This window comes from Amblyomma mixtum, chromosome 6 (assembly GCF_055824585.1).
Source record: "Amblyomma mixtum isolate Tamu chromosome 6, ASM5582458v1, whole genome shotgun sequence".
NCBI lineage: Eukaryota > Metazoa > Arthropoda > Arachnida > Ixodida > Ixodidae > Amblyomma > Amblyomma mixtum.
The window spans coordinates 501,275-515,582 of NC_143017.1; the positions used below are offsets into that span (position 1 = coordinate 501,275).

The 14,308-nt window shown below is 63.2% G+C and overlaps 4 protein-coding genes across 4 annotated transcripts; 3 read left to right on the forward strand and 1 right to left on the reverse strand.

Annotated features, from left to right (window-relative positions):
* Positions 1-1,861: 1,861 nt before the first annotated feature.
* LOC149338070 (histone H2A-like) lies at positions 1,862-2,236 on the forward strand. The gene has a single exon (XM_089550087.1). The coding sequence runs from the start codon at positions 1,862-1,864 to the stop codon at positions 2,234-2,236; it is 375 nt and encodes a 124-aa protein (XP_089406213.1).
* A 932-nt stretch (positions 2,237-3,168) lies between these two features.
* Positions 3,169-3,579, reverse strand: LOC149338071 (histone H3). The gene has a single exon (XM_089550260.1). The coding sequence runs from the start codon at positions 3,577-3,579 to the stop codon at positions 3,169-3,171; it is 411 nt and encodes a 136-aa protein (XP_089406386.1).
* A 2,430-nt stretch (positions 3,580-6,009) lies between these two features.
* Positions 6,010-9,550, forward strand: LOC149338072 (uncharacterized). The gene has a single exon (XM_089550088.1). The coding sequence runs from the start codon at positions 6,881-6,883 to the stop codon at positions 9,548-9,550; it is 2,670 nt and encodes an 889-aa protein (XP_089406214.1). The 5' UTR covers positions 6,010-6,880.
* A 488-nt stretch (positions 9,551-10,038) lies between these two features.
* LOC149338073 (uncharacterized) lies at positions 10,039-12,041 on the forward strand. The gene is made up of 2 exons (XM_089550089.1): positions 10,039-11,903; positions 12,019-12,041. The coding sequence occupies exons 1-2, from the start codon at positions 10,193-10,195 to the stop codon at positions 12,039-12,041; spliced, it is 1,734 nt and encodes a 577-aa protein (XP_089406215.1). The 5' UTR covers positions 10,039-10,192.
* Positions 12,042-14,308: the final 2,267 nt, after the last annotated feature.

Genomic DNA, 14,308 nt, shown 5'->3' on the forward strand with positions numbered 1-14,308 from the left:
CCACATGGAGCGAGTCGGCCGAGCAGTACTTTCCATCGTCGCCCGAGGCAACGGCTGCACCCCCACCTGGGCCATCCGACTCTTCGAGGCAGCGGCGACATCAGCCATCCTTTACGCCCTCCCCCTAGTTACGCTCCGGAGCACCCGCCTTAATCGCATGGAGCTCTCTCGCAGGAAATGGATCCGCCGCTTCCTGGGGGTTCCACCGCGATCGCAGGTCCCGGCCACGCTAGCAGAGGCGGGCATCTTCCCGCTGGACCTCCTGCTCCTGCAGATGGGCCTGACCCACACGGACCGGCTCGCCCACGTTCGTGATGGCGGTGCCCTCCGTGCTCGCCTGCAGGCCAATGCCGACTCTAGGATGGGGAAGCTCCACGCACTCTACGTGGAGACACTTGGCCCTCCCCAGGGCCTCCCAGTCCTCCCCCCTCTTCCAACCCGACCTCCTCTGCAGGTCACCCTGGACCTTGACGGCGTGACCAAGCGCCACTCCCCTGCTGCAGCACTCCGCCAGACCACTGCTGCCTTCCTGGAAGAGTGCAAAGGGACCACCCTCCTCTTCACCGATGGCTCGGTCCTGCCAGCCACAGGGCAGGCAGCGGCGGCTCTGGCGGTGCCCCAACTGCAGCAGACCCGGTCCTGCAGACTTTCCTTCCCGGGCAGCTCCACGGCAGCTGAGCTGGCAGGTCTCCACCTGGCAGCAGAATTCATCGGGTCCACCACCCCACCAGGCCCTGTCGCTGTCCTGTGCGACTCCCGACCTGCCCTCCAGCTCCTGAGCAGGCCACACATCTCGCAGACATCGGCGAGTGTCCTGCGTGCCCACCTGCACGCACTGGAGGATGCAGGCTACCAGGTGTCCCTTCACTGGGTCCCTGGCCACACCGGCGTCCAGGGCAACGAGGACGCCGACTCCCTCGCCAAGGCTGCCCACAACGATGGATCGCCAGTGACCACCAAAGTGGCCCCGCATGATTTTGCCCGGCAACTACTCAGGCGAGCGGTAAGGGCAAAGCACCCTGACAGGCGTATCTCTGCGTGCAGGCCCTTCCACCGGCTCCCAGACAAGATCCCGCGCAGAGAACGTGCTCTCCTGCTCCGACTCCGCATCGGATGCTCATGGACGCCGACACGCAAGTTCGTCGTTGGTATGGCCTCCTCCCCTGCCTGTCCATCGTGCGGGGATACAGGCACCCTGGGTCACCTGTTGGGTGCATGCCCTACTTTTGCCCTGCCTCGTAGCCGTCTCTTTGCAGGCTACCGTGCCCTCGGCCTGCCAGCAGACACGGAGGACCAGCTGCTGTTCCCGGCCCGGAACCCTCTGCCCGCCTGCCGGCTCCTGCTGGCCTACCTCAAGGAGACCGGCCTGGACATCCTTCTGTAGCCCGAGGAACCTGGACCTGCAGCCCAAGGCCTGCGGCCTCCTGGACCTGCAGCCTTGGACCTGGACTCTTCTAGACCTTCGGCTCCTCCCAGCCACATGAAGGTCTAGGAATCTGCCTCCCCCAGCCCGGTGCTTGCACTCTATCCTAGTGCACCGAGGCTTCCCCCGGCGCTGTTGTTGCGGCGGCGGCGCTACTCCAAGACCCTTCCCCCTGCAAGGACACGGACCGCTCCCGTCGAGGCGACGACCATACCCCCTCCCCTCTCCCCTCCCTACATCCCCCTACCCCTTCCCCTGGTCCCCAAGAGTGATGCCACCAACTGGCCAACATACGTCGGGACCAGTATCCCCTCCCAAGAATACCCCAAAGCAATCATCATCATCATCATCATTCGTTTCGTTTCTATCCAACGTGCTCGCACGCAGTGGTCGTCGCTGATTCTCCTGCTTCTCGAGCGTACTACAACAACAGTCACCATGTCCGGCCGCGGCAAAGGAGGCAAAGCCAAGGGCAAGAGCAAGACCCGCTCCAGCCGCGCGGGACTCCAGTTCCCCGTTGGCCGAATCCACCGTCTCCTGCGCAAGGGCAACTACGCGGAGCGCGTCGGAGCCGGCGCCCCGGTCTACCTGGCCGCCGTCCTGGAATACCTGGCTGCCGAGGTGCTCGAGTTGGCGGGTAATGCTGCTCGCGATAACAAGAAGACGAGAATCATTCCTCGCCACCTGCAACTGGCCATCCGAAACGACGAGGAGCTCAACAAGCTGCTCTCGGGAGTGACCATTGCCCAGGGTGGCGTCCTGCCCAACATCCAGGCCGTGCTGCTCCCCAAGAAGACCGAGAAGAAGGCGTGAGCGGTCCTCTGCACGTCTATGGAGGCGCGCCCGCCGCAGCGATAGCTCGCACCTAACGGTCCTTATCAGGACCAACCAAGTGCCTGCCACGGCGGGGCCTCGCTCTGCGATCCCTTTGCTCTGGACCACTGCGTCCCTCTCATGCTGCTTTCCTTTACTGCCCGTTGGGCGTCACTGACACTACTCGACCACATGCGGCCGCGCACACAGGTTCGCTGTCCTTTCTTTTTTTTTTTTTTTTTTCAGCCCGCTACAGGCCAGTACAGCGCACCGAGAGCAATGTTATTAATGGACTACACGAGAAAAGCGCGTCTCGTGGTTTCCTTCCAGTGGGCTGGGCTTGGGAATATCACCAAACGGCATGATTGGCATGTCGCAAGGGATCGTTTAAAGGAAAAGTAATAAACAGCCCAGCGACGAGGCACAAGACAGAATAAAGATGGACAAGCGCTTGTCCGTCGTCGCTGCGCCGTTTTTTTTTTTTTTTTAATTCTTCAATATGCACCAATTCGCTCAGTTTTTGTTTTTCTGCTGTGTAGTTTCAAGGAGCTGCTGCATTTACTTGTGCGGACAGCAGTTCTTATTTTTCTTCTTCTTCTTGTTTTTCGACTGCATCCCATTCGGTGCGCGCGAGTTGTTATCGGCACAAAAAAAAAATAATAAAATAACTAACCTGCGGGAAGCCGCCGGGGTGTAAAAGTGCAGGCGAGTTCAGTACAAGGGCAGTGCGGAATCACTTTCAACACACTCACCCATTTCGCAGGAACAGACAGTCAGAGTAAAAAAAAGAGAGAGAGGTACCGGGGTCCTGAGCTCGTGTTCGTCTCGACCGTGCGCCCGTGGCCAACGCAAACGTTTGGGTGGTCCTGAGAAGGACCGTTGTGGAGCGTTGCTGCTGCTGCTGCTGCTGTGGCGGCGCCTCGAATACGCTTTTAGGCGCGCTCGCCACGGATGCGCCTCGCCAGCTGGATGTCCTTCGGCATGATGGTGACGCGCTTGGCGTGGATCGCGCACAGGTTGGTGTCCTCGAAGAGACCGACAAGGTATGCCTCGCTGGCCTCCTGAAGTGCCATGACGGCCGAGCTCTGGAAGCGCAGGTCGGTCTTGAAGTCCTGAGCGATTTCTCTCACCAGGCGCTGGAAGGGCAGCTTGCGGATGAGAAGTTCGGTCGATTTTTGGTATCGGCGAATTTCACGAAGTGCCACGGTGCCAGGCCTGTAACGGTGAGGCTTCTTCACTCCCCCGGTAGCTGGCGCACTCTTGCGAGCAGCCTTTGTGGCCAGCTGCTTACGGGGGGCCTTGCCGCCAGTGCTCTTGCGCGCGGTTTGCTTGGTACGGGCCATGGTGACGAGCGCGGACGCTGGAAACGGGAGACTGCCTCCGGAGACGGACGGAGATCGACTGCGCCGCGCGGCGGTGCTGCTCCGCAGCGCCCCCCCTCTCTCCCACCTGATTGGTCGCCTGACGGACCGATGGCTACCCTCCGTTCAGCGGCACCCAGAATGCTGGAAACCGCCCGGTTTCGGGAGGATCCCTGGAGGCGCGCGTAGCGAGCGGTTGTTTACGGTGTCGCTCCGCGCTAGCTCGGCTATTTCACCACGTGGTCATCACTCCTGATGCCCTAATTGAGCCCCGCTATTAATTATATCAACAGCCCGCTGCCGGCGCCGCACGGCGCTTAGGGGGCTTGCAACATGGAGCCCCCGCGATTTCCCCACGCGAGTCGATCGCAGCGAAGCTCCGAGCACGTGGCACCACCGCGATCCTATAGCCTTAACGCCAGGCCATGCACTATAAGTGCTCTACAAGACTTACTGATCGCGGTGGAGCGCGCGAAGCAAGAGGTGCAGCTTTCTTCATCTCAGGCTGCTGCCTCGACCGCTTGGAAGCCGCTGCCACCGAGAGTGTGGCCGCAGCCGCCACGTGCTCGCGATAGCGAGCACGCATCTCATCAGGAGGCCGCTGTCTTCCCTGCTGCTGCGGTGAGCGCCCGGGACCTCGGGGCAGGCACCGCGAGAGGACCCGCAGACCTGGTGTTGGAGGCGATGGACGAGAGCTCGCACAGGAAGCGGGTCCGATCGCCGTCTCCCCCACCACGACGCAGCGTGGAGGGCGTGCAAGGCGCTGCTGATGCAAGCCTGGAAGGCACGGCCAAGCGCACGCATACCACGAATTCCCCGGACCACGTGGAAGCGGCCGTTGACATCGAGCGTCGAGCGGCCCACGCGCGAGATTCCCCTCCCGCGGCGGCGCTTTCCCCCTCGCAGGTCCCTCTCTCCCAGCCAGCTGTCACCGGAACCGGATGGCGCGCTGCGGCGGCGGCGCCACCAGCGGGGCCCGCATCGTCAGCTGGCCAGATTTCGTCTGCTAGCAGCGAGCACGCGCCGCCTCCCAGCTCGTCTCAACCCGTGGCATCTCAGCAGCGGGACCTGATCCCGTGGCGAATGCAGACCACCAAGGCTCAGAGACGACGCAGGGCGGCCCTGGCTCGAGCCGCGGCTGCCGTGGAGCTGCCTGCGAGCCTGGTGGGCACGGTGCTGTTCCGGCCAGCTGACCGAGGGGCTGCCTTCACCAAGCACCAGGGCTGGGAGCTGGCAGAGGAGATCGGGCCCCGACCTGGCGTCCTGGCGGTCCGGGTCAATACCCGCCGCAATGTGGTGGCCGTGGACGCGGGGAGCAGCGATGCTTTCCAGGCCCTGCTAGCCACCACGGTCATCAGGGGCGTCCAGGTCCGCGCTCGAGAGCCCTCTCCTCGAAACCAGTGCGCGGGCCTCGTGTTTGGCGTGGACGAGCGGAAGACGGCGGAGGAGCTGCTCGCGGCGTCTGAATCATCAGTGCCGATGACGTCGGCGTCGCTGTCTGGTGGCACGCTCACCATCAGATTCGCGGCGCCGACGCCACCGGCGTTTGTATCTATTTACAGACGCCGCCTCGCTGTCCGGCCCTGCCGCCCGCGGCCCCTGCAGTGCACGAAGTGCGCGAGCCTGGCGCACGCAACCGGGGCCTGCCGGGCTCCCTCACGCTGCACACGCTGTGGCGGCCCGCACGAGACCGGGGCTTGCACCACCAAGAAGCCTCGGTGCATCAATTGCGGCGGAGCACACGCGGCCACGGACCCTGCGTGCCCGCACTGGCAGCGTGAACGCCATGTGGCCACTTTGATGGCCACATCAGAGGCGCCCCTCTCCAGGCGGGCGGTTCGGGCCGTGGTGCAAGCTGAGACAGCCCCGCGAGTCGCACAGCAGCAGCAGCAGCAGAAGAGGGAGCAGCGCGCGCCGCGCCCTCTCTCGTACGCGCAGGCAGTCGTCCGGGGCGAGCAGCAGCAGCAGCGCCACCGGTCCAGCCAGCGGCCGCGCCACCAACTAAGCCAGCAGAGGGCAACCGGCTCGGAGGAGGAGAGGCGCGGTACGCTGGCTCCGCAGCGAGCTGCGCCGGGCGTGCCAGCTGATTCCAGGGATCAGCTGATCCTGCAGCTACAGCACGCGCTGCGCGCGATAAGCGCCCTGTTTCCCGAGGGCAGCGACGGACAACGGGCCTGCTTAGAAGCCGCGGGTGCCCCCGCACGGATAGGCCAGCATCATGGCTAGTCGCAAGGCTCCCCCCCGTATCCCATCCATCCTGCAGTGGAATGTACGCTCTCTTGCGGCGCGGTACCCTGAGTTGCGAGTTCGCATCGCGGAGGATGCTCCGGAGGTTATCGCGCTGCAAGAGACGTACATTCGTTTCCAAGAAGGGGAGCCGCAGATGCGACTGCCTGGATATATTAGCTATCACTCACCAACAACGTGCGAGGAACCCACCTGTGCTGCAGTGCCGTGTTGTGACCGTGCCCATCGCCCCGGGAAATCGCGGTGCGCGATTTACGTGCGCAGTGACGTTTTGCATACACTCGTCGGTTCGGCGGCGGCGACAACCGATGCCCAGGAGTGCGTGGTGGTGACAGTGCGCGTCGGTGGTGTTGACACGTCGGTGGCTTCTGTTTATGTGCGCCCAGCTGTCGCGTGGAACGCGCTGTGTTTTCGTGCGGTTTCCTCGTGCTGTGCCCCGCGTCAGATCATCTGCGGTGATTTTAACGCTCACCACAGTGCGTGGGGCAGTGTGCGACACTCCGCGCGAGGAGACGACCTGCACGACGCAGCAACGCAGCTGGGACTCACTCCCCTGAACACCGGCGAGCCCACCTTTCGACGACGCGGAACACCCGGCTCCTGCATCGACGTTGCCTTCGCATCCAGAGGGATAGAGGCGACATGGCATCGATCACCATCACTCTGGGGCTCAGATCATTACTCCATCCTAATTGAGCCCACTGCTAAGGAGGCCCGCGCCAAAAGAACCTACTCCATCGTCAACTGGAGCGCGTTCAGGCAGGCGGTCGATGAAGCGGCCGTCACTGGAGCCGACTTCTTCTCGAGTCTGGTTCGGAGCGCCCTAGCAGCCACCAGACGAGCAGAGGTGCGGGCAGGCCAACCCACACCTGATATCAAGCTGCTCGGTCTGCGCGAGAAACGTGACCGCGCAGAAAACAGGGCGCGACGAACCGACCGAGCGGCCGATTGGACTGTTTACAACCGCCTGGACGCAGTGGCGCGGCGCCACTCTCACAAATTGTACCGACGGCAGTGGGCTTCGCTATGCCAAAGGATGGAGGAAGACACCAGCTCGCGGAGGCTATTCGACATGCTGCGACGAATTACGAAGCAACAGGTGAACCCTCAGCCTTTGGCCGCGCTTGCCATCTCAAGCGGCCTTAGCTATGAACAGCTGGCAGAGAGGTTCGCCGATCGCTTCGCGCCGCCCAGCCTCACGAACGGCGCGAGCTCAGACCCACCTGAGAGCCCCGGAAGCGACGCCAGCCTCTTCCCCGTCACCTCAGATGGCCCCTGTGACGCGCCTTTCAGCGCGGCGGAACTGAACAATGCGCTCGCGCGATGCCGCCGTCGCTCGGCGCCTGGGCCGGACGGGGTGACTTATCAGATGTTACGCAACCTGGATGCGAAGCAACGAGAGGTCCTCCTGCAGCAGATCAACTTGGTGTGGGAACGCGGGGAACTCCCGGAGGATTGGCGCACTGCGGTCGTCTGTCCCATCCGAAAGCCAGGTCGCCCACCCACGGAGCTGAGTGGATATCGTCCAGTGGCTCTAACATCGGCGGCAGGTAAGCTCATGGAGCACATGGCATTGCAGCGTTTGAACGAGCGGGCCGCGGCGGCCGATTTGTTTGACGAGCGGCAGACGGGTTTCCGCGGAATGCGGTGCACGGCTGATTCCATTTCGGACGTTGTCACTGCCCTCGAGCACGCCAGAGTGGCAGGCCAGGTAGCGCTGCTGTTGCTACTGGACGTCTCGGGAGCATTTGACAACGTTCACCGCGCACCGATTCTAGCGTTGCTTGAAGCGGCCGGCGTGTGCGGACGTCTTTTGCGATATGTTCGCGGCTTCCTGAGCGGTCGTACCATGCGCGTGAGAGTGGGGGGGAAACTCTCCGAGCCTCGTCCGGTGGATCTGGGCGTGCCGCAGGGCTCTGTTTTGTCACCATTCCTGTTTAATGTGGCCATGTCGGTGGTGCCGGGTTCCCTTCCCACGGGTGCCCGACATCGCGTGTACATGTCCATATACGCAGATGACATTGCTCTGTGGTGCCTGGGACCACCGGGCGAGGCGCTCCGCGTGCGGGGATGCCTTCAGGGGGCCCTGACCGCAATCGACGCCTGCTTACGCGGTCTCGGTCTGTCGCTGAGTGCGAGCAAATCGGTAGCCATGGCCTGCGTTTCACGCTCGCGTGCGCGCCCAACGCCACTGTCACTGGACGGGACTCCCATTCTTTGGCGAAAAACGGTGCGGTACCTCGGCTTGGACATCGACCAGCGCCTTTCTTTCCGCCCCGCGGCGACCAAGGCCTGTTTGCAGATGAAGAGGATCACCGCCGCCGTTCACAAGCTCACCGCTCGAGGCCAGGGCATCTCGCAACAAGCCGCGCTGCGTCTGTACAACGCCGCAGCCTTGGGGGCGATGCTGTATGCATTGCCGCTCGTCTCGGTGCGCAAGCCATGTTGGTCGAAACTGGAGCTCCAACACAGGAAGTCCCTGCGCGTGTGCCTCGGTGTACCGCGCACTTCACAGTGCGCCGCAACGCTAGCCGAGGCAGGAGCGTGGCCACTTCAGCTCCAGGCCGCGCGCAGGGCTCTGAATCACATCGATCGGCTCCACCGCGCACCAGACGGCGGCTCGCTGCTACAACGCTTGCGCACGCGCCCTCGTTCACGCATGGGCGCGGCGTTGCTCGAGTACGAGACCATCACCAACGGCTCGCCCCCTTACGACACCTGTGTGCCCTGGCCGGCTGCCACGGAGATACAGCGAGAAATCGTCGGCATCGCGGGAAAGCAGAGCACACCCCTCTGCGCTGTGCAGCAGCTAACCAGGGCCGTCATGCACGAGGAATTACAGGACCATCTCCTCGTGTTTACAGACGGCTCTGTGGTTCGTGACAGCTGCTCGCTCGCAGCGGCCGCCACCATCCCTGCCCTGCGACTGCACAGCCAACAGCACACAAACTATTTGGGTTCTTCCACCACGGCGGAACTGGTGGGACTCCAGCTCGGGTTGGAACTCGTGCTCACCATCGTCCCTCCGCCGCCCAAGTGTGCTGTTTTGTGCGACTCCCGCGCCGCCCTCAGCCGGCTGCAGAACATCGGCCGTGGTACCCCGTTAGTGCGCGCAATCCGAGCGTGCCTTGCGCAACTGGCACAGCTTGGATGTGTTGTGCGCGTTCAGTGGGTGCCCGGCCACTGTGGAATCGCCGGCAACGAGGACGCTGACGATCTCGCGACCGCCGCACACCAGCTCCCTTCCAGCAACCTACCTCTTGCGCTGGAGGACGTGCGTGCGGTCATTCAGACTCATTTCCGACGGCAGCACCCCGATCCCCGCATCGCAGAAGGTGAGCGCATTCATCTCGTCACCGGCTGTCGCTCGCTCACGCGGGCGCAGCGCGCAATGATCCTTCGACTGCGAATTGGATGCGTGTGGAACGGGGAACGACGTGCGCGCCACGGGTTCGCGTCGAGTGCAGCGTGTGTCGGGTGTGGTTGTGACGAAACACTCGAACACTTGCTACTTCGCTGCACCGCGCTCATAGATGCCCGTCGCGACATGCTTGCGGCCTACCGGGCGCTGGGCATACTACCAGACTCCCTCGCAATGTTATTGTGGCCGCATGGCAATGCGCGCACTCGCGAGCGAACTTTGGTGAGCCTCTGTGTTTTCCTCGAACAGGCGGGCTTGACGTCCCGTCTGTTCTCCGCCAGGTAGTTGCGTGCAGTGACACGAACGTTCCACGCGCGCTACCTTGGACGATGATCAGCTGGACGCCCCCACTCCAGCTGTTTTGTGCAATGTGTCGTGCGCGCGTGATGGACCATCGATCGCCCAGATCAACACGCGCGTGCGACCTGTATATATGTATATTTAATCTAGTTATCGTGCGCGTGTGACGGAGCAGTGGTCGCTCAGAGCTCCACGCGCGTGCGTGTTGTACATATGTATATTTTATTCCTTGTAGATATGTAAATAGACTGATTGAAAGTGTACCCCTCCCCCTGTCCTTTCTACTGTCCCCTCACCACTTTTCTTTCACTTCTACACACTGCCTGCTATCCTTTATTTCGCTGCCCCAGCTCAGGTGCTTCCTGTCGCGATAGCAGATGCCGGGGCAGCAAATATTCTTTTATCTTCCATATCAAATGCATAATAAATAATCACTTACTACTACTACTACTTTCGGAGGAGATCCCTGGAGGCGCGCGTAGCGAGCGGTTGTTTACGGTGTCGCTCCGCGCTAGCTCAGCTATTTCACCACGTGGTCATCACTCCGGATGCCCTAATTGAGCCCCGCTATTAATTATAGCAACAGCCGCGCTGCCGGCGCCGCACGGCGCTTAGGGGGCTTGCAACATGGAGCCCCCGCGATTTCCCCACGCGAGTCGATCGCAGCGAAGCTCCGAGCACGTGGCACCACCGCGATCCTATAGCCTTAACGCCAGGCCATGCACTATAAGTGCCCTGCAGGATTTACTGATCGCGGTGGAGCGCGCGAAGCAAGAGGTGCAGCTTTCTTCATCTCAGGCTGCTGCCTCGACCGCTTGGAAGCCGCTGCCACCGAGAGTGTGGCCGCAGCCACCACGTGCTCGCGATAGCGAGCACGCATCTCATCAGGAGGCCGCCGACCTGCCTGCTGCTGCGGTGAGCGCCCGGGACCTCGGGGCAGGCATCGCGAGAGGACCCGCAGACCTGGCGTTGGAGGCGATGGACGAGAGCTCGCACAGGAAGCGGGTCCGATCGCCGTCTCCCCCACCACGACGCAGCGTGGATGGCGTACAAGGCGCTGCTGATGCAAGCCTGGAAGGCACGGCCAAGCGCACGCATACCACAAATTCCCCGGACCACGTGGAAGCGGCCGTTGACATCGAGCGTCGAGCGGCCCACGTGCGAGATTCCCCTCCCGCGGCGGCGCTTTCCCCCTCGCAGGTCCCTCTCTCCCAGCCAGCTGTCACCGGAACCGGATGGCGCGCTGCGGCGGCGGCGCCACCAGCGGGGCCCGCATCGTCAGCTGGCCAGATTTCGTCTGCTAGCAGCGAGCACGCGCCGCCTCCCAGCTCGTCTCAACCCGTGGCCTCTCAGCAGCGGGACCTGATCCCGTGGCGAATGCAGACCACCAAGGCTCAGAGACGACGCAGGGCGGCCCTGGCTCGAGCCGCGGCTGCTGTGGAGCTGCCTGCGAGCCTGGTGGGCACGGTGCTGTTCCGGCCAGCTGACCGAGGGGCTGCCTTCACCAAGCACCAGGGCTGGGAGCTGGCAGAGGAGATCGGGCCCCGACCTGGCGTCCTGGCGGTCCGGGTCAATACCCGCCGCAATGTGGTGGCCGTGGACGCGGGGAGCAGCGACGCCTTCCAGGCCCTGCTAGCCACCACGGTCATCAGGGGCGTCCAGGTCCACGCTCGAGAACCCTCCCCTCGAAACCAGTGCGCGGGCCTCGTGTTTGGCGTGGACGAGAGGAAGACGGCGGAGGAGCTGCTCGCGGCGTCTGAATCATCAGTGCCGATGACGTCGGCGTCGCTGTCTGGTGGCACGCTCACCATCAGATTCGCGGCGCCGACGCCACCGGCATTTGTTTCTATTTACAGACGCCGCCTTGCTGTCCGGCCCTGCCGCCCGCGGCCCCTGCAGTGCGCGAAGTGCGCGAGCCTGGCGCACGCAACCGGGGCCTGCCGGGCTCCCTCACGCTGCACACGCTGTGGCGGCCCGCACGAGACCGGGGCTTGCACCACCAAGAAGCCTCGGTGCATTAACTGCGGCGGAGCTCACGCGGCCACGGACCCTGCGTGCCCGCACTGGCAGCGTGAACGCCATGTGGCCACCTTGATGACCACATCAGAGGCGCCCCTCTCCAGGCGGGCGGTTCGGGCCGTGGTGCAAGCTGAGACAGCCCCGCGAGCCGCACAGCAGCAGCAGCAGCAGAAGAGGGAGCAGCGCGCGCCGCGCCCTCTCTCGTACGCGCAGGTAGTCGTCCGGGGCGAGCAGCAGCAGCAGCGCCACCGGTCCAGCCAGCGGCCGCGCCACCAACTAAGCCAGCAGAGGGCAACCGGCTCGGAGGAGGAGAGGCGCGGTACGCTGGCTCCGCAGCGAGCTGCGCCGGGCGTGCCAGCTGATTCCAGGGATCAGCTGATTCTGCAGCTACAGCACGCGCTGCGCGCGATAAGCGCCCTGTTTCCCGAGGGCAGCGACGGACAACGGGCCTGCTTAGAAGCCGCGGGTGCCCCCGCACGGATAGGCCAGCATCATGGCTAGTCGCAAGGCTCCCCCCCGTATCCCATCCATCCTGCAGTGGAATGTACGCTCTCTTGCGGCGCGGTACCCTGAGTTGCGAGTTCGCATCGCGGAGGATGCTCCGGAGGTTATCGCGCTGCAAGAGACGTACATTCGTTTCCAAGAAGGGGAGCCGCAGATGCGACTGCCTGGATATATTGGCTATCACTCACCAACAACGTGCGAGGAACCCACCTGTGCTGCAGTGCCGTGTTGTGACCGTGCCCATCGCCCCGGGAAATCGCGGTGCGCGATTTACGTGCGCAGTGACGTTTTGCATACTCTCGTCGGTTCGGCGGCGGCGACAACCGATGCCCAGGAGTGCGTGGTGGTGACAGTGCGCGTCGGTGGTGTTGACACGTCGGTGGCTTCTGTGTATGTGCGCCCAGCTGTCGCGTGGAACGCGCTGTGTTTTCGTGCGGTTTCCTCGTGCGGTGCCCCGCGTCAGATCATCTGCGGTGATTTTAACGCTCATCACAGTGCGTGGGGCAGTGTGCGACATTCCGCGCGAGGAGACGACCTGCACGACGCAGCAACGCAGCTGGGACTCACTCCCCTGAACACCGGCGAGCCCACCTTTCGACGACGCGGAACACCCGGCTCCTGCATCGACGTTGCCTTCGCATCCAGAGGGATAGAGGCGACATGGCATCGATCACCATCACTCTGGGGCTCAGATCATTACTCCATCCTAATTGAGCCCACTGCTACGGAGGCCCGCGCCAAAAGAAGCTACTCCATCGTCAACTGGAGCGCGTTCAGGCAGGCGGTCGATGAAGCGGCCGTCACTGGAGCCGACTTCTTCTCGAGTCTGGTTCGGAGCGCCCTAGCAGCCACCAGACGAGCAGAGGTGCGGGCAGGACAACCCACACCAGATATCAAGCTGCTCGGTCTGCGCGAGAAACGCGACCGCGCAGAAAACAGGGCGCGACGAACCGACCGAGCGGCCGATTGGACCGTTTACAACCGCCTGGACGCAGTGGCGCGGCGCCACTCTCACAAATTGTACCGACGGCAGTGGGCTTCGCTATGCCAAAGGATGGAGGAAGACACCAGCTCGCGGAGGCTATTCGACATGCTGCGACGAATTACGAAGCAACAGGTGAACCCTCAGCCTTTGGCCGCGCTTGCCATCTCAAGCGGCCTTAGCTATGAACAGCTGGCAGAGAGGTTCGCCGATCGCTTCGCGCCGCCCAGCCTCACGAACGACGCGAGCTCAGACCCACCTGAGAGCCCCGGAAGCGATGCCAGCCTCTTCCCCGTCACCTCAGATGGCCCCTGTGACGCGCCTTTCAGCGCGGCGGAACTGAACAATGCGCTCGCGCGATGCCGCCGTCGCTCGGCGCCCGGGCCGGACGGGGTGACTTATCAGATGTTACGCAACCTGGATGCGAAGCAACGAGAGGTCCTCCTGCAGCAGATCAACTTGGTGTGGGAACGCGGGGAACTCCCGGAGGATTGGCGCACTGCGGTCGTCTGTCCCATCCGAAAGCCAGGTCGCCCACCCACGGAGCTGAGTGGATATCGTCCAGTGGCTCTAACATCGGCGGCAGGTAAGCTCATGGAGCACATGGCATTGCAGCGTCTGAACGAGCGGGCCGCGGCGGCCGATTTGTTTGACGAGCGGCAGACGGGTTTCCTCGGAATGCGGTGCACGGCCGATTCCATCTCGGACGTTGTCACTGCCCTCGAGCACGCCAGAGTGGCAGGCCAGGTAGCGCTGCTGCTGCTACTGGACGTCTCGGGAGCATTTGACAACGTTCACCGCGCACCGATTCTAGCGTTGCTTGAAGCGGCCGGCGTGTGCGGACGTCTTTTGCGATATGTTCGCGGCTTCCTGAGCGGTCGTACCATGCGCGTGAGAGTGGGGGGGAAACTCTCTGAGCCTCGTCCGGTGGATCTGGGCGTGCCGCAGGGCTCTGTTTTGTCACCATTCCTGTTTAATGTGGCCATGTCGGTGGTGCCGGGTTCCCTTCCCACGGGCGCCCGACATCGCGTGTACATGTCCATATATGCAGATGACATTGCTCTGTGGTGCCTGGGACCACCGGGCGAGGCGCTCCGCGTGCGGGGATGCCTTCAGGGGGCCCTGACCGCAATCGACGCCTGCTTACGCGGTCTCGGTCTGTCGCTGAGTGCGAGCAAATCGGTAGCCATGGCCTGCGTTTCACGCTCGCGTGCGCGCCCAACGCCACTGTCACTGGA

Bases quoted from the DNA above. Each gene is read 5' to 3' on its own strand.
- LOC149338070 (XM_089550087.1), top strand. From the start codon at position 1,862: ATGTCCGGCCGCGGCAAAGGAGGCAAAGCCAAGGGCAAGAGCAAGACC.
- LOC149338071 (XM_089550260.1), bottom strand. From the start codon at position 3,579: ATGGCCCGTACCAAGCAAACCGCGCGCAAGAGCACTGGCGGCAAGGCC.
- LOC149338072 (XM_089550088.1), top strand. From the start codon at position 6,881: ATGGAGGAAGACACCAGCTCGCGGAGGCTATTCGACATGCTGCGACGA.
- LOC149338073 (XM_089550089.1), top strand. From the start codon at position 10,193: ATGGAGCCCCCGCGATTTCCCCACGCGAGTCGATCGCAGCGAAGCTCC. The intron at 11,904-12,018 runs GTACGCTGGCTC...TCCCGAGGGCAG, and splicing joins CTCGGAGGAGGAGAGGCGCG to CGACGGACAACGGGCCTGCT.